Source organism: Salmo salar, chromosome 02, assembly GCF_965601325.2.
Source record: "Salmo salar chromosome 02, fSalSal1, whole genome shotgun sequence".
Lineage (NCBI taxonomy): Eukaryota > Metazoa > Chordata > Actinopteri > Salmoniformes > Salmonidae > Salmo > Salmo salar.
In genome coordinates this window covers 19,109,071-19,130,000 of record NC_138292.1, presented here as the reverse complement: position 1 = coordinate 19,130,000, position 20,930 = coordinate 19,109,071, and the positions used below count along the sequence as shown (strand labels likewise).

At 44.6% G+C, this 20,930-nt stretch overlaps 1 protein-coding gene across 1 annotated transcript in view; it reads right to left on the bottom strand.

The window, feature by feature from the left end:
- Positions 1 to 20,056, bottom strand: part of LOC106605884 (small conductance calcium-activated potassium channel protein 2) — a 109,802-nt gene extending 89,746 nt beyond the window's left edge. Inside the window, exons 1-2 of the mRNA XM_045698956.2 lie at positions 19,491 to 20,056; positions 17,726 to 18,848 (exon numbers count right to left, since the gene is read on the bottom strand). Coding sequence (XP_045554912.2) covers positions 17,726 to 18,814 — 1,089 coding nt within the window. The 5' untranslated portion in view covers positions 18,815 to 18,848; positions 19,491 to 20,056. The remainder of the gene's footprint in view (positions 1 to 17,725; positions 18,849 to 19,490) is intronic.
- Between the last annotated feature and the right edge of the window lie 874 nt (positions 20,057 to 20,930).

Here is a 20,930-nt window from a genome sequence, read left to right as displayed (position 1 = left end):
GGACGTAGAAAGATGCCTTCAAAACCTGCCACTATGGGCCACGTTGAGCTCGGGCTCTGAGGGTTGCATGTTCAATCCCAATGCTAGGCACTCATTTTCATTTTGGGGTGTTATCCCTATCCCAATTCTTAACCCATATCTTAACCATTCAGAATGAATGAAGGATGAAGCACAGCAGGAGAAGCAAGCCAGGCTGTCAAAAACATTTCCAAATTTGACATTTGGAGAAACATGGATAAACGTCAGAATCTGAAGTCAAATTGTTAAAACCGTGAGATCTTGTTGTGGATTCATGTACTCAACAAAGCAATGTTAGCCATCTGAATTAAACTCAACTCCAGAACCATTCAAACATGCATTTTCACTGCACACCAAGGTCGTCTTTGATTTATTCCTAGAAACACTGTTTCCAGTTTTGATTCTTAGTTAATCTCTCTTTTTATTCCTAGAAACACTGTTTCCAGTTTTGATTCTTAGTTAATCTCTCTTTTTATTCCTAGAAACACTGTTTCCAGTTTTGATTCTTAGTTAATCTCTCTTTTTATTCCTAGAAACACTGTTTCCAGTTTTGATTCTTGGTTAATCTCTCTTTTTATTCCTAGAAACACTGTTTCCAGTTTTGATTCTTGGTTAATCTCTCTTTTTATTCCTAGAAACACTGTTTCCAGTTTTGATTCTTAGTTAATCTCTCTTTTTATTCCTAGAAACACTGTTTCCAGTTTTGATTCTTGGTTAATCTCTCTTTCTCTCCCCTATCTTTCCCTCCCCTCTCACCTCTCTTTCCCTCCCCTCTCTCACCTATCTTTCCCTCCCCTCTCTCACCTCTCAATTCAATTAAATTCAAAGAGCTTTATTGGCATGGGAAACATCAGGTCTGAATACTTATGTAAATAAGGTATTTCTGTTTTTTCGGTTTTATAAATTTGCAAAACATATCTAAAAACCTGTTTTCACTTTGTCATTATTGGGTATTGTGTGTAGATTTATGAGGAAAACAATTAATTTAATCCATTTTAGAATAAGGCTGTAACGTAACGAAATGTGGAAAAAGTCAAGGGGTCTGAATACTTTCCGAATGCACTGTATGTGTACATTGCCAACGCAAGTGAAGTAGAACAAACGTGAAATAAAGAATAAAAAATGTACAGCAAACATTTACAATGGTGTTTGTTCTTCACTGGTTGCCCTTTTCTTGTGGCAACAGGTCACAAATCTTGTTGCTGTGATTGCACACTGGTATTTCACCCAATAGATATGGGAGTTTATCAAAATTACATTTTGTTTTTCGAATTCTTTGTGGATCTGTGTAATCTGAGGGAAATATGTGTCTCTAATATGGTCTATCATTTTGGCAGGAGGTTAGGAAGTGCAGCTCAGTTTCCACCTCATTTTGTGGGCAGTGTGTACATAGCCTGTCTTCTCTTGAGAGCCAGGTCTGCCTACGGCGGCCTTTCTCAATAGCAAGGCTATGCTCACTGGAGTCTGTACATAGTCAAAGCTTTCCTTAGTTTTGAGTGAATAACAGTGGTCAGGTATTCTACAACTGTGTACTCTCTGTTTGGGGCCAAATAGCATTTCACTTTGCTCAGTTTTTTTGGTCAATTCTTTCCAATGTGTCATGTGATTATCTTTTTGTTTTCTCATGATTTGGTTGGGTCTAATTGTGTTGCTGTCCTGAGACTCTGTGGGGTCTTTGTTATGGAAGGTTTAGGAATCGCTTCCTTTTAGGTGGTTGTAGAATTTAACAGCTCTTTTCTGGACTTTGATAATTAGTGGGCATTATTTGTTTTCTTACGTTGTACATGGAGGATATTTTTGCAGAGTCTCAATTTAGTGTTTGTCCCATTTTGTGAATTCTTGGTTGGTGAGCGGACCCCAGACCTCACAACCATAAAGGGAAATGGGTTCTATAACGGATTCAATTTTTTTTTTGCCAGATTGTAATCGGGATGTCAAATTGTATGTTCCTTTTGATGGCGTAAAAGGCCCTTCTTGGCTTGTCTCGCAGATCGTTCAGAGCTTTGTGGAAGTTACCTGTGGTGCTGATGTTTAGGCTGAGGTATGTATAGTTTTTGTGTGCTCTAGGGCAACAGTGTCTAGATGGAATTTGTATTTGTGGTCCTGGCAACTGGACCTTTTTTGGAACACCATCATTTTTGTCTTACTGAGATTTACTGTCAGGGCCCAGGTCTGACAGAATCTGTGCAGAAGACCTAGGTGCTGCTGTAGGCCCTCCTTGGTTGGGGACAGAACCACCAGATCTTCAGCAAACAGTAGACATTTGACTTCATATTCTAGTAGGGTAAGGCCGGGTGCTGCAGACTGCCCTCGCCAATTCGTTGATATATATGTTGAAGAGGGTGGGGCTCAAGCTGCATCCCTGTCTCACCCCACGGCCCTGTGGAAAGAAATGGGTGTTTTTTTGCCAATTTTAACAGCAAACTTGTTGTTTGTGTACATGGATTTTATAATGTACGTTTTTCACCCAACACTTCTTTTCATCAATTTGTATAGCAGACCCTCATGCTAAATTGCGTCAAAAGCTTTTTGGAAATAACAAAGCATGAGAAGACTTTGCCTTTGTTTTGGTTTGTTTGTTTGTCAATTAGGTTGTGCAGGGTGAATACGTGGTCTGTCGTACGATAATTTGGTACAAAGCCAATTTGACATTTGCTCAGTACATTGCTTTAACTGAATCAATCTGCTGTCTGCCGTTAATGATAATGCTGAGGATTTTCCCAAGGTTGCTGTTGACACATATCCCACGGTAGTTATTGGTGTAAAATTTGTCTCCACTTTTGTGGATTGGGTTGACCAGTCGTTGGTTCCAAATATTGGGGAAGATGCCAGAGCTGAGGATGTGTCATGGATATCGTAAGGAGAGGACCAAAATGCAGCAGGGAAGTGTATACTCATCTTCTTTATTACGGACAAAGAAGGAAAAACCAAAATAAACACGTATACAAAAAACACAAACGAACTAGACAATCTTGTCAGGCACACACAGCAAAACAATAAACAATCTCCCACAAACACTAAACCAAACACATACCCATATATGGTACTCTCAATCAGAGGCAACTAGAAAACACCTGCCTCCAATTGAGAGTCCAACCCCAATTAACTAGACATAGATATACAACTAACCAGAAAGAACATAGAAATACTAACACAGAACATAACCCCAAAACCCGGAACTAACTAACCAAACACCCTACTAAATAAACCACCACCCCGAACCACATAAACAAAATACCCTCTGCCACGTCCTGACCAAACTACAATCACAAATAATCCCTAATACTGGTCAGGACGTGACAGGATGATGTTAAAGACTATGTATAGAATTTGTGGTCTGTATATTTTATAATTTCATTTAGGATAACGTCAACGCTACAGGTCTTTTTGGGTTGGAGGGTTTGCATTTGGTCTTGTAGTTAATTCAATGTAATTGGAGAATCCAGTGGGTTCTGGTAGTCTTTAATAGCTGAGTCTAAGACTTGTAATTGATTATGTATATGTTTTTGCTGTTTGTTCTTTGTTAAAGAGCCAAAAAGATTGCAGATGTGGTTTATCCATACATCTCCGTTTTAGATAGATAACTCTTTGTGTTGTTGTTTGTTTAGTTTGTTCCAATTTACCCAAAAGTGGTTAGTCTATGGATTCTTCAATTACATTGAGCTGATTTCTGACTTACTGTTCCTTCTTTTCCATAGTGTATTTCTGTATTGTTTTAATGATTCACCATAGTGAAGGCGTTGGCGTAGGTTTTCTGGGTCTCTGTGTTTTTCGTTGGATAGGTTTCTCAATTTCTTTCTTAAGGTTTTTGCATTCATCATTAAACCATTTGTCATTGTTTTTCTTAGGTTGTCTGCTTGAAATGTTTAGATTTGATAGGAAAGCTGAAAGGTGAAATATACTGTTTAGGTTTTCTACTGCTAAGTTTACACCTTCACTATTACAGTTAACTGTACTGTCACCTCCAGGTAGGTGTTTGTCCCCCTGTGTGCTGAGAGTTTCAGGTTCTTGTCCAGTTCTGGCATTTAGGTCACCACAGACTAGTATATGTCCCTGGGCCTGGAAATGGTTGATCTCCCCTTCTAGGATGGAGAAGCTGTCATCGTTGGGTGATTCTATTGGGGGGATATAGGTAGCACACATGAGGACATTCTCTGTTAATTTCTAACAAGATAATATTCCTGTTTTGACTAATTTAATAGTGTGTTGGTTCTGCTCTATACCAAATTAGCATACCCACTCTCTTTCCCTCCCCTCCCATCTCTCTCCTCTCTTTTCCTCCCCTCTATCCCCTCTCTTTCCCTATTCCTTTTCTTTCTCTCCCCTCTCTCCCCTCTCTTTCTCTCCCCTCTCTCCCCTCTCTTTCTCTCCCCTCTCTCCCTCTCTTTCTCTCCCCTCTCTCCCCTCTCTTTCCCTCCCCTCTCTCCCCTCTCTTTCCCTCCCCTCTCTCCCCTTTCTTTCCCTCCCCTCTCTCCCCTTCCCTCTCTCCCTTCTCTTTCCCTCCCCTCTCTCCCCTTCCCTCTCTCCCTTCTCTTTCCCTCCCCTCTCTCCCCTTCCCTCTCTCCCTTCTCTTTCCCTCCCCTCTCTCCCCTCTATATTTATTTTCTCCATGTCTGTCCATCACACAGTCAGTGGACTATTTGATTTATTCAAATCAAACAGTTCCACTTCAATGAACAACTATTTAGTCTCATCTGTGTGTGTGTGTGTGTGTGTGTGTGTGTGTGTGTGTGTGTGTGTGTGTGTGTGTGTGTGTGTGTGTGTACTGGTGTGTGTGATTAGCAGGTATTGATCGAAGGCTGGGAGGACGCCATGCAGATATAAAGAGCATTTTGAGCTCCATCAGTTCAATCATCAAACAAACACACAGACACAGCCAAGGGCCCCCCACCCCCCTCAGCTACAGGGGAGCCAACCCATATAAACATATAGAAGGAGCTGCAGAGAGGATTCCCCCACACAGCACTAGCCATGACACACACACACACACACACACACACACACACACACACACACACACACACACACACACAAAGATGAGACATTTTATTTGTCAAATGTGCCGAATGCACCAGGTTTAGAACTTACCGTGAAATGTTTACTTACATTGCACTTCAAGCCCTTAACCAACAATGCATTTCATAGAGTTAGGAAAATATTTACTAAATAAACTAAAGTAAAATTCGTATTTTTTAAATGACATAACAATACCGAGGCTATATACAGGGGGTTCCGGTACCGAGTCAATGTGTGGGGGTACAGGTTAGTCCAGGTAATAACATATATACACACACACGCAGAAACACACAGAGACACACACACAGACACACACAAAAATAGGGAGCACCCCCTATCCACATCGACGGGACAGCAGTGGAAAAGGTGGAAAGATTTAAGTTCCTCTGCATACAAATCATGGACAAACTGAAATGGTCCACCCACACAGACAGTGTGGTGAAGAAGGCGCAACAGCGCCTCTTCAACCTCAGGAGGCTGAAGAAATTTGGCTTGTCACCTAAAACCCTCACAAACTTTTACAGATGCACAATTGAGAGCATCCTGTCGGGCTGTATCACCGCCTGGTACGGCAACTGCACCGCCCATAACCGTAAGGCTCTCCAGAGGGTAGTGAGGTCTACACAACGCATCACTGGGGGCAAACTACCTGCCCTCCATGACACCCACAGCACCCAATGTCACAGGAAGACCAAAAAGATCATCAAGGACAACAACCACCTGAGCCACTGCCTGTTCAACCCGCTACCATCCATAAGGCGAGGTCAGTACAGGTGCATCAAAGCTGGGACCGAGAGACTGAGTAACAGCTTCTATCTCAAGGCCATCAGACTGTTAAACAGCCATCACTAACACAGAGAGGCTGCTGCCTACATACAGACTTGAAATCATTGGCCACTTTAATAAATGGATCACTAGTCACTTTAATAATGCCACTTTAATAATGATGTTTACATATCTTGCCTCACTCATCTCATATGTATATAGTGTATTTTATACCATCTATTGCATCTTGCCAATGCCGCTCGGCCATCGCTAATCCATATATTTATATGTATATATTCTTGTTCCATTCCTTTACTTAGATTTGTGTGTATTATGTAGTTGTTGTGGGATTGTTAGATTACATGTTAGATATTGCTGCACTGTCGGAACTAGAAGCAAAAGCATTTCCCTACACTCGCAATAACATCTGCTAACCATGTGTATGTGACCAATAAAATTTGATTTTATTTTATTTTACATACATACATACACACAGACACACACAAACAAACACACACACCCTACATGGGGCGACAGGTAGCCTAGTGGTTAGAGCGTTGGACTAGTAACCGGAAGGTTGCAAGATCCAATCCCCGAGCTGACAAGGTAAAAATGTGTCATTCTGCCCCTGAACAAGGCAGTTAACCCACTGTTCCTAGGCCGTCATTGAAAATAAGAATTTGTTCTTAACTGACTTGCCTAGTTAAAATAAAGGTAAAAAAATATATATATATCCTTTCTGAGCACAGCCACTAGTCTAACTCTGCTGTCCCACATTGTTGAATGCTGTATTCATTGGTGTGAGCAGTCTGGTTTGGTTGAAGACAAACTGATGAACTGTGTGTGTGTGTGTGTGTGTGTGTGTGTGTGTGTGTGTGTGTGTGTGTGTGTGTGTGTGTGTGTGTGTGTGTGTGTGTGTGTGTGTGTGTGTGTGTGTGTGTGTGTGTGTGTTGGGGTCTCTCCCTGTCAGAACGATGCTTCGCTGCAATCAGTCTCCAGGGAAACAGACACCAGACAGAAGAGTTGTGTTAACTCAACAATACACACACACACAGACAGACACACACACTCAATTACACATTGATAAACACATACACAGTGACAGATACCGATACACGTCATTACACCTCTATGCACCCAATTACACACTCACACAAGTACACCAGCACAGTCAGCACCGACAGACACAAAGAGTCCCACGAAAGCAGACACACACAAATAGGTGCAGCCGTGGCTTAAAAATGATAACGCATCACGACACTATGTACACACAGAGGGACCTATCACCTCACACATGGGGCATTTCCATACAGGATTCACCACAGTGTTTTACCCAAAAGGCTCAGACTTTTCTGTTTCCATCTACACTGGCCAGTACCCGTGTCTCACTGGGCCATGGCTCCGGTGGCGGGGCTCTGACTTGGGGCCAAAGCCAGGCCACTGGTACTTTTCACCTGTCATTTACATAACAATGGCTAACTGTGAATTTTAACACATTCTCAGAAAGCAACTGTTTAGATTATGCAGAGGTTGATGATTGTGCTCTTCACAAGTCCTCACTGTCAGCCCTAACTATGGAAACACAATTTCCCTAGTATAACATAAGGGTGTATACCAGTGTTGTGTTAGAGACCACCTAAAGCGAGACAGAGTCAAGACCGAGACCTGAGCAAATCTAGTCCGAGTCAAGACCGAGACCTGAGCAAATCTAGTCCGAGTCAAGACCGAGACCTGAGCAAATCGAGTCCGAGTCAAGACCGAGACTGAGATGGAGGCGATGGGGGCAAGGCTGAGTTAAGAACGAGACCAGAACAATGTGAAACCAATTCAAGACTATGATTGTAATTTTGTCAGATCGCCACCATAATGAGAGCTCAAAATGTATTTATGTGTCAATACTTCAGTAGAACATATTGACTCTTTAGCCATTCAGAATGGTGACAAAATGCATTCTGAGGGCAAAGAGAGAGCCATTCTACAAATGATCATTAACCATGGTCTCTAATTAATAGATACAAAGACCAAAAAATACCCGGTCGCCCCTAAGCGACTGCGAGACTATCAAACAATTTCCCACAGCCTCGACAAGGTTTGAGGATATGTTTCAACAAAAGTAAAGGACAGTAATGCTACAAGTAAAGTAGAAAGTTCAGATTTTAATAGGTTATAAGATATAAATGTGTCATGAAAGGAGAGTGGGTATCTGGCCTGGCAAAGCGTTTTTATGAGCTGACTGAAAAGGGACTGATAATTATTCGTTTTTTACCCCACTGGTCTCGGCTGGTCTCAGGAAGAAATGACGAGTCCTCATTGTCCTACACCGAGTCAAAATGTATCCGAGACCAAGACAAGACCGAGACACTCAATATGTGGTCTCGAGACCGGACTCCAGTACTACAACACTGGTGTATACACTAGTGCAGGTATTCCCAAACTGGGGTGTGTGCAATGCCGTCGGGGGGTACGCCAAATAAAAATGTGATGCACATTTTCAAACAGTCCATTTATATTTTCCAACGGGGCTATACATTTGGGTGAGGTCTTTTCCTCCCCTGAGTAGCCTCGTTTCACTGCCAAAAATAAAATGAAACCATCTAGTGTTCAGTGAAATAACAACACAATGTCAAATACAGGTAGCCTAGTCAAATAATTAACATCCAATCACATCAACCGTTACTCTATCGCGGGAATTCCACTAATGGTCCGAATGTAGCCAAATGTAGCTGCTGCTCATTTCGTTTGCTCGAAAATTGATAAATAGTTAAAAGAGTAAGGCCCGCGTCCATAGAGACACATACCAGCTCTACTGGTGGTACTGCTACTACCAGCAGTACTACACCTTAACCTGTCAACGACACAAGTTGTTCTGCTTCCACGAGCACATCCAATGCTAGCATCAATAATTCTACAGTTGTTGTTAGACCAGCTAGCATGGACACTGACAGTTGTGAATCTGATGCAGCCGGAGAGCTACTGCCCCCTTACCTAGGAAAGCACCGAACAACAGACAGGGACGTTCGACCATCAAAAAGGTGCAAATTTGATAAGAACTACATTGATTTTGGGTTCACATATATTGTGAGTGTTGCCTTTCCTCAGGCACAGTGTGTTATATGTGCAAAAGTACTATCTCACAACTCGATGAAACCTTCACTCAGACATTTAGAAACAAACCATGTCAATTTGAAAAATAAGGCATGGGAGTTTTTTTTGCGAGAATTAAGATGACTTTCGAGTAGTAAGACATGTATAAAAGCAACAGATACCATTAATAAGAAGGGTCTAGAAGCGTCTTATATGGTGAGCTACCGAGTGGCTAGGAGGACTTAATTCTTCCTGCTGCCGTGGATATGGTTGGGACAATGCTGGGGGAAAAGGTAAAAAAAACGATTCAGACAATGTCTCCATCAAACAACACTGTTTCACGACGCATCAGTGACATGGCAGGAGATGTTTTGAAACAATTACCGCGTCGCATACAAGCCAGTGAATTCTATGCGTTACAGCTGGATGAGTCAACAGACGTGGCGTGTCACAGCTGTCGTTGTGTAGAGACGACCAAGGCGCAGCGGGTTGCGTGCTCATCATTATAATTTATTAAATAAACGTGAACGACAGACCGACAGTTTCACAGGCTACAATAATAACAGCAGTGCGAAATACAGCTACCCACAATAAACAACCCCAAACACATACCTATATATAGGACTCTCAATCAGAGGAAAATAGAAACACCTGCCTCCAATTGAGAGTCCACACCCAAACCTAAACATAGAAAAACTAAACTAGACAGAACGTAGAAAATACAACCTAGAACATACCCAACACCCAGAACTAACAAATCACACACCCTAAACACAACCAACCACCCCGAACCAACCAAAACAAATACCCTCTGCCACGTCCTGACCAAACTACAATACAAATAATACCTAAACTGGTCAGGACGTGACATGGCGGGCCTGACACAGCTCCTGGTATATGTCCGTTACGTTTATGGGGGGGTCAGTTAAGGAAGACATCCTCTTCAGCAAACCACTGGAAACCAGAAAAACAGGAGAAGATATTTTTAAAGTACTGGACAGATTTCTGACATCAAATGGACTTTGGGGGTCAAGATGTGTTGGTATCTGTACAGATGGCGCAAAAGCTTGGACAGGGAGACATAGTGGAATGGTAACGCGTGTGCAAACAGTTGCTCCCAACACCACCTGGGTACACTGCAGAATCCACTGAGAGGCTCTGGCTGCCAAAGGAATGCCTGACAGCTTGAAAGACGTTTTGGACACTACAGTGAAAATGGTTAACTTTGTTAAAGCAAGGCCCCTGAACTCTCGTGTATTTTCTGCTCTATGCAATGATATGGGCAGCGACCATGTAACGCTTTTACAACATACAGAAGTGTGCTGGTTATAAAGGGGCAAAGTATTAACACGTTGTTGTTTTTTGGAGAGACAAGCTTAAATTTTTCTTTTCTGACCATCATTTTTACTTGTCTGACCGCTTGCATGACGACGAGTTTCTCACACGACTGGCCTATCTGGGTGATGTTTTTTTCTCACCTGAATGATCTGAATCTAGGATTACAGGAACTCTCCTGAAACTATATTCAATGTGCCGGACAAAATTGAGGCTATGATTAAGAAGTTGGAGCTCTTCTCTGTCTGCATTAACAAGGACAACACACAGGTCTTTCCATCATTGGATGATTTTTTGTGTGCAAATGAACTCAAGCTTACGGACATTGTCAAATGTGATATAGCGTTTTGCAGGTACTTTCCCGAAACGGATGACACAAACAACTAGATTCGTTATCCCTTTCATGCCCTGCCTCCAGTCCACTTACCGATATCTGAACAAGAGAGCCTCATCAAAATTTAATCAGAAGCCACTGCCAGATTTCTGGATTGGGCTGGACTCAGAGTATTCTGCTTGGAAAATCGCTCTGTTAAGACACTGATGCCCTTTGCAACCATGTACCTATGTGAGAGTGGATTCTCGGCCCTCACTAGCATGAAAACTAAATGCAGGCACAGACTGTGTGTGGAAAATGATTTAAGACTGAGACTCTCTCCAATACAACCCAACATTGCAGAGTTATGTGCATCCTTTCAAGCACACACTTCTCATTAACCTGTGGTGAGTTATTCACAATTTTCGATGAACAAATAAAGTTTTATATGTAAGATGGTTAAATAAAGAGCAAAATGATTGATGATTATTATATTATTATTTGTGCCCTGGTCCTATAAGAGCTCTTTGTTACTTCCCACGAGCCGGGTTGTGACAAAAACTCACACTCATTCTTATGTTTAATAAATTTATTGTATAGTGTGTGTGGCAGGCTTACAATGATGGCAAAAAACAACATTTGAGAGTGCGCTGACCCTGGTGCTAGAGGGGGTACGCAGATGGAGGTTGAATGTTTGAAGGGGTACGGGACTATAAAAAGTTTGGGAACCACTGAACTAGTGCAACACTGGTGCTAAAGCGGAAAAGCAACAACAGATCATTGGTTGTGGGTATTAGTGGCTGATGTAAGCCCCATAACCTCTCTCTCACTCTCTCTCACACACACACACACACACACACACACACACACACACACACACACACACACACCTCCACACACACCTCCACACACACACACATAGAGCAGACCTGTGTGTGAGAGAATAAGATGTGTGTGTTACTAGTTGGTACCAGAGATATAGTGGGAGAAGGGAGGAGGAGGGGAAGAGGAGGAGCAGGGGAGTTCAGGTTCAGGAGGGAAGAGGAGGAGCAGGGGAGTTCAGGTTCAGGAGGGAAGAGGAGGAGCAGGGGAGTTCAGGTTCAGGAGGGAAGAGAGAGCAGCAGAGTTCAAATGGCTCAGAGTTGTGGGTTAGATTCCCACAAGTGATACATTGCTTTCTATACAAGAATCTGCTAAATGACCAGATGATTAAGTTAGGAGAAGAGAGGAGATGAGAGGAGAGGGGGAGGAGGAGAGAGGAGGAGTAAAGAGGTACAGAGACTAGCGTAGGCACAGTAAGTCTAATCTGATGGTTATTTGCCACTAGAGAGGAATAACACACAGAACAGAACAGTCACTGGGGAAGCAACATAAATACTGTACCTTACAGAGAAGAGGGGAGGAGAGAGGGAGAGAGGGAGAGAGAGAGGGAGGGAGAGGGAGAGAGAGAGAGAGAGAGAGAGAGAGAGAGAGAGAGAGAGAGGGGGGGGGGGTAGAAGACGGTAGGTTATCTGTGACTCAACATGGATGCCATCAACCTCATGCTGTGACACACATGCTCACACATGCTCACACACACACACACACACACACACACACACATGCACTCTCCCACTACCATCCCAATGTCAAGGCTATATGTGTGTGTATAGGACGCAGAGTGACAGGTGAAGTGGGTAACAGCTGTGCGATCCCTCAGAATAGACATATTCCATCACAGCACAGCCCTCCAAGATGGCCGCCCCTGAGGGAAAGTCAGGGCCTCCTGAACAGGGTGTGAAAATGATCTATTGGTCCGACAGGCGACATGTAGGAGTCCCAGGTATTTAAAAAGCATAGTTATTCTCAGCTGGATAGACATTAGGCCCAGTGTATTGGGAGATCCCTGCCTGGTGTTAACATTAGAGTTGGTAAGGCAAGAGGGGGTTGACACTCTGGTGTAGGGTCAGAGGTCAAAGCTAGCAGGAACATATGAGAACACAGTCTCACCATGTGTGAATGGGAGCGAGACTATACACAGGCGATTGAATAAAGAATGATGAATGCTACATAGAATGCTTCAGAACGCCATATACTGTAGAATGTTGCAAGTTCTAAAAACAACATCTGTAAAGAATGATAGGCTATGCTCTAATTCTACACTGTAGAATGCTATGAAACACTGAACATAACATGCGACTGGATGCTATAAGGCTATATAATGGTGAATACAGAACACTACATACTGTAGAATGGTATACAGAATGATATATAGAAACAGAGGAAAACAATGTGGAATTGAACATACTATGTTTTCATGTATACAATTAAGAATGTTGAATAGAATGACCAGTTATTGAGAACATAACCAACTTGATAACTTATTATACATAAATATTTCATAACTTGGTACCACACACACACACACACACACACATATACAAACACACACATATATACAAACACACGTTGTCCTTCTGTTACTCTCCCCTCCATTCTACTCCCTTGCTATTTTTCATCTCTATTTTGGGAGGGAATTAGAGCAGCTGGAAATGCTGAAAATGTTGCAGGAATGTATGGTACACAGACACAGATTGAGTTTCCACACATACATGTGTTGCATACATCAACCCATACACACACCCATAATAGTAAATACTTGCATACCACGGGAAATATAGTCACCTATTGTCACAACTACCTATTCTGACTATATTAGCTATGTAGAGAGAATGACAGATTAAAAGAGACAGACAGACAGACAGACAGACAGACAGACAGACAGACAGACAGACAGACAGACAGACAGACAGACAGACAGACAGACAGACAGACAGACAGACAGACAGACAGAGTGAAGGAGACAGACAGACAGTGAGGGAGACAGAGAGAGGGGGAGGAAGAGAGAGAGGGAGGAAGAGTGAGACAGAGAAAAGGCATACCTTCAAACAGGAGAGATAGTTGCAACATTGTGTGTCTCCCTCTTTCATACCACTCAAAAACAGCTGAAATACACACCCCGAAGTCTGTCTGTTCTCTAGCCTGGTAGCCAGTCTGTTCTCTAGCCTGGTAGCCAGTCTGTTCTCTAGCCTGGTAGCCAGTCTGTTTGTTCTCTAGCCTGGTAGCCAGTCTGTTTGTTCTCTAGCCTGGTAGCCAGTCTGTTTGTTCTCTAGCCTAGTAGCCAGTCTGTTTGTTCTCTAGCCTGGTAGCCAGTCTGTTCTCTAGCCTGGTAGCCAGTCTGTTTGTTCTCTAGCCAGGTAGCCAGTCTGTTTGTTCTCTAGCCTGGTAGCCAGTCTGTTTGTTCTCTAGCCTGGTAGCCAGTCTGTTTGTTCTCTAGCCTGGTAGCCAGTCTGTTTGTTCTCTAGCCTGTTAGCCAGTCTGTTTGTTCTCTAGCCAGGTAGCCAGTCTGTTTGTTCTCTAGCCTGGTAGCCAGTCTGTTTGTTCTCTAGCCTGGTAGCCAGTCTGTTCTCTAGCCAGGTAGCCAGTCTGTTTGTTCTCTAGCCTGGTAGCCAGTCTGTTTGTTCTCTAGCCAGGTAGCCAGTCTGTTTGTTCTCTAGCCTGGTAGCCAGTCTGTTCTCTAGCCAGGTAGCCAGTCTGTTTGTTCTCTAGCCTGGTAGCCAGTCTGTTCTCTAGCCTGGTAGCCAGTCTGTTTGTTCTCTAGCCTGGTAGCCAGTCCGTTTGTTCTCTAGCCAGGTAGCCAGTCTGTTTGTTCTCTAGCCTGGTAGCCAGTCTGTTTGTTCTCTAGCCTGGTAGCCAGTCTGTTTGTTCTCTAGCCTGGTAGCCAGTCTGTTTGTTCTCTAGCCTGGTAGCCAGTCTGTTTGTTCTCTAGCCTGGTAGCCAGTCTGTTTGTTCTCTAGCCAGGTAGCCAGTCTGTTTAAGCTCCCTAGTCATTGCCATGCCAGACATGAAAACACAATGTAATAGTGTCTCCTGCACTCAAACCCTGTTAGGATCAATACTCATCCATCAACTAACACTTGGGTTTGTCACACTGATGACACACATGCACACACAAACACACACAGATGCTCGCACACACATGCTCAATGCCGTCCGCTCCGATAAATATTCACAAGATGCTTCGTTACTACAAATCCCTATACTGTTTATGAAATTAGAATGTACTTCTTAAACAAAAGCATCTGACACACAATGCGTCCATGCTGATCCATGTCTGTTTGAGTTGTGACACACAATGGCGTCCATGCTGATCCATGTCTGTTTGAGTTGTGACACACAATGGCGTCTGATTCATAGAAGAGAAGACTTGTCTGGAGCTGGGATAAGAACCTAAATCAGCCTTTTCATTATCGCCTCTCCTTTTCTCTCTCTTTCTACAGCCTTTTATTTATCTCTCTTCCTCCATCCTCACTGCCGATCACACACCCCCGGTTTAACCACTGGAAGAACAGAGGAGCAGAGAGATGGGTGGGAGCATGAAGAGGGGAGACAGCTTCCTTCAGGCTATTAAAAAGAGGAGAGAGAAAGAGATTCAAACCAAGAATATCAAGAAGAAAGAGGAAAGCAAGAAAGCGAGACAGGAGTCTTCGGGGAGAAAGAGGAAGAGGCAGCGAGAGGGAGGGAGAGAGAGAGAGTGAGAGAGAGGTAGCAGGGAGAGAGAGAGAGAGAGGGAGAGGGGTAGAGAGAGAGAGGGAGAGAGAGAGAGGTAGCAGGGAGAGAGAGAGAGAGAGGGAGAGGGGTAGAGAGAGAGAGGGAGAGAGAGAGAGAGAGAGAGAGAGGGAGAGAGAGAGAAAGAGGGGGGAGAGAGAGAGAGAGAGAGGTAGCAGGAAGAGAGATAGAGAGAGAGAGGCAGAGAGAGGAGAGAGAGAGAGGTAGCAGGGAGAGAGAAAGAGTGAGAGGTAGCAGGGAGAGAGAGAGGTAGAAAGAGAGAGGTAGAGAGAGAGAGGTAGAGAGAGGTAGAGAGAGAGAGGTAGAGAGAGAGAAAGAGTGAGAGGTAGCAGGGAGAGCGAGAGGTAGAAAGAGAGAGGTAGAGAGAGATGTAGAGAGAGAGAGAGAGGTAGAGAGGTAGAGAGAGAGGTAGAAAGAGAGGTAGAGAGAGAGAGGTAGAGAGAGAGAGGTAGAGAGAGATGTAGAGAGAGATGTAGAGAGAGGTAGAGAGAGAGAGGTAGAGAGAGAGAGGTAGAGAGAGAGAGGTAGAGAGAGAGGTAGAGAGAGAGAGAGGTAGAGAGAGAGAGGTAGAAAGAGAGGTAGAGAGAGAGGTAGCAGAGGGAGAGAGGTAGAGAGAGAGAGAGAGAGAGAGGTAGAGGTAGAGGTAGAAAGAGAGAGAGAGGTAGAGGTAGAGGTAGAGAGAGGTAGAAAGAGAGAGGTAGAGAGAGAGAGAGGTAGAGAGAGAGAGAGGTAGAGGTAGAGAGAGGTAGAAAGAGGGAGGTAGAGAGAGAGAGGTAGAGAGAGAGAGGTAGAGGTAGAGAGAGGTAGCAGAGGGAGAAGGAGGAAAGTATCAGGAGGTGAATAGAGGTGCGCTGAGGGAAAGATTTCCCCTGAAATTATGACGCACAACACACACAAAATATCAGACACAAGTCAACACATACACACACTGACATCACCAAACTGATGTCACCAAACTGATATCCAGGAACTATCCAGGAATATGACTACTGACTACTGTAGCCATCAACTGACCCCTCTGAGCAAATACCCCACACACCCCTCTGCCCCATCCTTCATCTTTGCTGTGCTAGGAAGGAAGGAAGGAAGGAAGGAAGGAAGGAAGGAAGGAAGGAAGGAAGGAAGGAAGGAAGGAAGGAAGGAAGGAAGGAAGGAAGGAAGGAAGGAAGGAAGGAAGGAAGGAAGGAAGGAAGGAAGGAAGGAAGGAAGGACAGAAGACGTAGTATTGGAACATGGGCAGTGCTTGCAAAAGGACAACATGCTCCAGGTCTCCCACAGGGCCATGCAAACACACACACAGTACCAAATGAAATCTAAAAGCACAAACACACACAGCCAGAGGCCAGTCCAGCTAGCCTTATTACACTCACCATTACCCAGACAGATGAGATATCAGTAACCTCTCACTGCTGCTACTGCTGCTGCTGCTGCTACTACTGCTACTTCTACTGCTGCTACTGCTGCTACTTCATCTGCTGCTACTGCTGCTACTTCTACTGCTGCTACTTCTACTGCTGCTACTTCTACTGCTGCTGCTACTTCTACTACTTCTACTGCTGCTACTGCTGCTACTTCTACTGCTGCTACTGCTGCTACTTCTACTGCTGCTGCTGCTACTTCTACTGCTGCTACTTCTACTGCTGCTACTGCTGCTACTGCTGCTACTTCTACTGCTGCTACTGCTGCTACTTCTACTGCTGCTACTGCTGCTACTTCTACTGCTGCTACTTCTACTGCTGCTACTTCTACTGCTGCTACTGCTGCTACTGCTGCTACTTCTACTGCTGCTACTGCTGCTACTTCTACTGCTGCTACTTCTACTGCTGCTACTACTGCTGCTACTTCTACTGCTGCTACTTCTACTGCTGCTACTGCTGCTACTACTGCTACTTCTACTGCTGCTGCTGCTGCTACTTCTACTGCTGCTACTACTGCTACTTCTACTGCTGCTACTGCTGCTACTACTGCTGCTACTACTGCTACTTCTACTGCTGCTGCTACTTCTACTGCTGCTACTGCTGCTACTTCTACTGCTGCTACTGCTGCTACTTCTACTGCTGCTGCTGCTACTTCTACTGCTACTGCTACTACACCTACTACTGCTGCCTCACACTGACCCCAACACTACTACCCATACCCAACAGCTGAACTACTTACTGCCTCCCTGCCCAGGAGTCACTAACCCACCAATCACTGACCCCAACACTACTACCCATACCCAACAGCTGAACTACTTACTGCCTCCCTGCCCAGGAGTCACTAATCCACCAATCACTGACCCCAACACTAGCCCCCACTACCTTACAAAATACTGACCCTAACACTACTACCGCCCACTACCCCACCAATCACACAGCCCCCAAAGCCAACCATTTCTCACATCAAGTTCAGCAGGTACAAATGAGAACACATTCTGAAATGGAAAACAGAAATCATCATTCTAATTGGACAAGTTATTGGACAACCGTTTTTAAGCCTACTGCACCATGACACTGGACACATCCATTATTAAGCACACCCATTATTAAGCACACCCATTATTAAGCACACCCATTGGGTCAGATGAACCCCTCCCCTTCAGCTCACCTTGTTGTAAACACCCCAGGACAGCTCTGTCTCGATCACCATGACGACGATGCCAAACATTCCAAAGATGAGTGCGTAGTCGCTCAGCCTCTTCCTCTTTTCGAACAGCGCCCTCCGGTGGCCCAGTTTATAACCAATGTTCTGGTTCTTACGTTTAGAACTAGAAGCCTTGGAGCAGCTCCCCCTCGGCCCTACAGCCCCAACACCTCCTACACCTCCCTGCCTGCTGGCCCCTACCCCGCCTCCTGTGCCCCCGGCACTGCTTAAACCTCCCCTACTCCCCGCCAAGGCGTGGTTCTGATGGTATATTGACATCTGATTGGAGGATGAGTCGGTGATATCATAACCCCTTGCGTATGGCGAGTCCTCTTTTGATGAGATCACTATCTCTGGAGGATTCTGGGTTGGTTGATTGGAGGATGGCAAGGATGAGGAAGTGGGTGGAGCCTCTCTGTCCCGGTCCCGCCCTCCAATGGCAGATGTGCCGGTAACAGGTGCTGCCCCGCCCTCTTTGGTGTCGCTGCCGCTGTCTGATTCGATGAGGTTGCGTCTGGAGGCGCTGAGGCGACTGAGAGGTTTCATCACGCCGCCTGTGTATTTACAGGAGCTCATGGCGATCTCCGTGAAAGGGTTGCTGTCTCTCCGATGGACCAGCGGGCTGGCCTGGCGGTGCTTACATCCCCTCTCTCTATCCCTGTCCCTCTCTCTCTCCATGGAAGGGGAGTGTGAGGAGTAGAAGAGGGCGTTGTAGACTGGGGAGTTGTCTCCACTCAGGCTGTGCTGGGAACCCAGGCACGAGGACAGAGGGGTGCTGGTGGGGTGAAGGGCATTGGGGAGGGGGGGCAGGGGTTGACCCCCCACTGAGGACAGAGGCAGTTTGGGGAGGGAGGCCTTGGGCATGTTAGGTGTGGTGGGGGACCCATTCAGCCGGTCCAGGCTGGATCCCCCCCTGTGGTTGGAGTGGTTTGATCCCGGGTAGTTGCCGGTCATGGAGGAGTGGGAGATTCCACTCAGAGGGAGGGGGAACCGTGGGTCCTCGTCCTCACTGCCTCCCAGGAGAGTCAAGCTCAGAGAGGGAGGGGGCTCCATGGTGGGGGCCGGAGGGTGACAGGCCACTCTCTACCTAATGGAGAGACAGAGGGAGGAAAAGGAGAGAGAAAAATGGGAAGAGAAGTACAGAAGAAACATTAGAATTAGAAGAGAGATGTGGTTTAATTAGGAAACAATGGAGAGAGGAAGGAAGAGAGAGATGGAGGAAGGGAGGCGTGGAAGAGATGGAGCACATGATGGATGAGAAGTTGAAATTAGTAGAGAACTGATCAGCTTCGGAGAGAATATTGACTTCCCTATTGCACTGAGTCAACTGTCCCTGTCATCCTCACATCTCCCCCTCCCTTTCTCTCTCTCTCTTTCTCTCACTCTTTCTCCCACCTTCCACCAATCTCTGTCATACTAATGTAATCTGTTCTACATTCAGATAGGATAGACTATAGCAAATTATCTGGACGTGACTAAAAGCAAATCAAATCATTAATGTTTCACAAATTATTATTTTCAAAGTATTTACTTTATTGAGCGCACAGTTGAATACTGGTCCCCCTAGAATGCATGCTTCCGTTAAAACACGGCAAGGATCTTTCAATTAACTTTTATTCATTCTTAAACTACCTTCCTAAAATCTCACAGATTATCTCCCACCCAAACACCATGCATTATTTGTCTTTCTCTCCCCAAACCCCCCCTCTCTCTCTCTTCCTCCTCCTACCTTCTCTTCCCCTTCTCTGTCCCCCAGGTCAGTCGTGTTGAATCACTGGCTGGATGAAAATAGACCCCCACACTTTTTCTTTTTCATGTTGTCACGGCCATTCCATCATCTTTTGCTTCCCTTCTTCTAGGTGCTAGACCAGCGACAGGTCCTCACAGGAGACAGAGCGCCTTGATTTCTCCCAAATAATTCACTGGTTCCCTTCCTTCCCTCTGTGCTGGATGATTCCTTCCCTCAATTCGCCGTTGGAAAATCAATCCGTCTTTATCTCCGTCAGTCCAGGGATCAATGAATTGATATCACGCATAGCGATTATTTCAAATGTCCTTAAAAATGAAAGAACTGAATAATCTTTCATGATTATTTTATGAACCTACTGTTGATATGAAAATCTCCGTCAGCATTCTCACCATATAAAATAACTGAATCGCTAGACTACTCGACATCTACATGCAAACATGCTATGCTAAACGGAGAAAGGTTGCCTATAAATGACAAATATGATTTCCTATGCAACTCTTCCTTTACCTCACTCACTCATTCTATCGCTCACACTGTCTCTCCGAATATGTCTCTCTCAACTTCACTCTCTCTCGCTTGCTCTCGCTCTCTGCCTTCCCTCCCTGTAATTCTCATTGGACAGTCACTGGGTAATTATGAAGACAAGAAAAACTACAAATACATTTTTATCAAGCCATCCAGACGTTCTTTCCCGTTGAACCCCATAATAACAACGCGAATATAAATGATATTACGCTATTATGGATCATGATCATATAGGCTAATATTGCTACTAGCTTATGTAATGCAACTGTTACATTTGCTCCCAGTTCTCCGGGAAACTGTGTCATATAGCCCGCATCCTCTCTGACAGGGTGAGTAATTCATTCGTTCACGGGAGTAGCCTACACACAACTTTGTATTTATTATTCAGCAGCTCGTGAGCATGGGTGAACACGTTTTTTTATTTTTACAAAAATAAGTCTTATTTTCTAATATTTTATTTAACTTTTTATTTTTTACAATAAACAAAAACATACACAGACAAAAACAATAGACAAGTCTTATTTTGACGGGCAGAATTAGACAGCTACAGGTGAAAACCATTAGGCTTTTCGACCTTTAAGCTAATGTCAGCAAACGCTGTCAAATTAAGATAGGCCTAACTGAATGATGGAAAACGGGTCATTGCTCGACAACAATTCATTGTTCACTAGTAAACAAAGACATAGAGAGCTCAATAGTCAAGAGAGTGGGAGATATAGAGGGGCGCGCCTCTGCTAAGTGAGCGGGCGGATGAGGCCGCCTCCGGCAAGTTTCCTGTGGTCTCTGATTGTGGTCACTTACGGCAACTGGAGTCTACCTTCTCGAGGGGTAAATTGTCCGTGGTCAGTCCGATATAAGACATCGCAATCAGGATGAGGGAAATGAAGGTGCTGA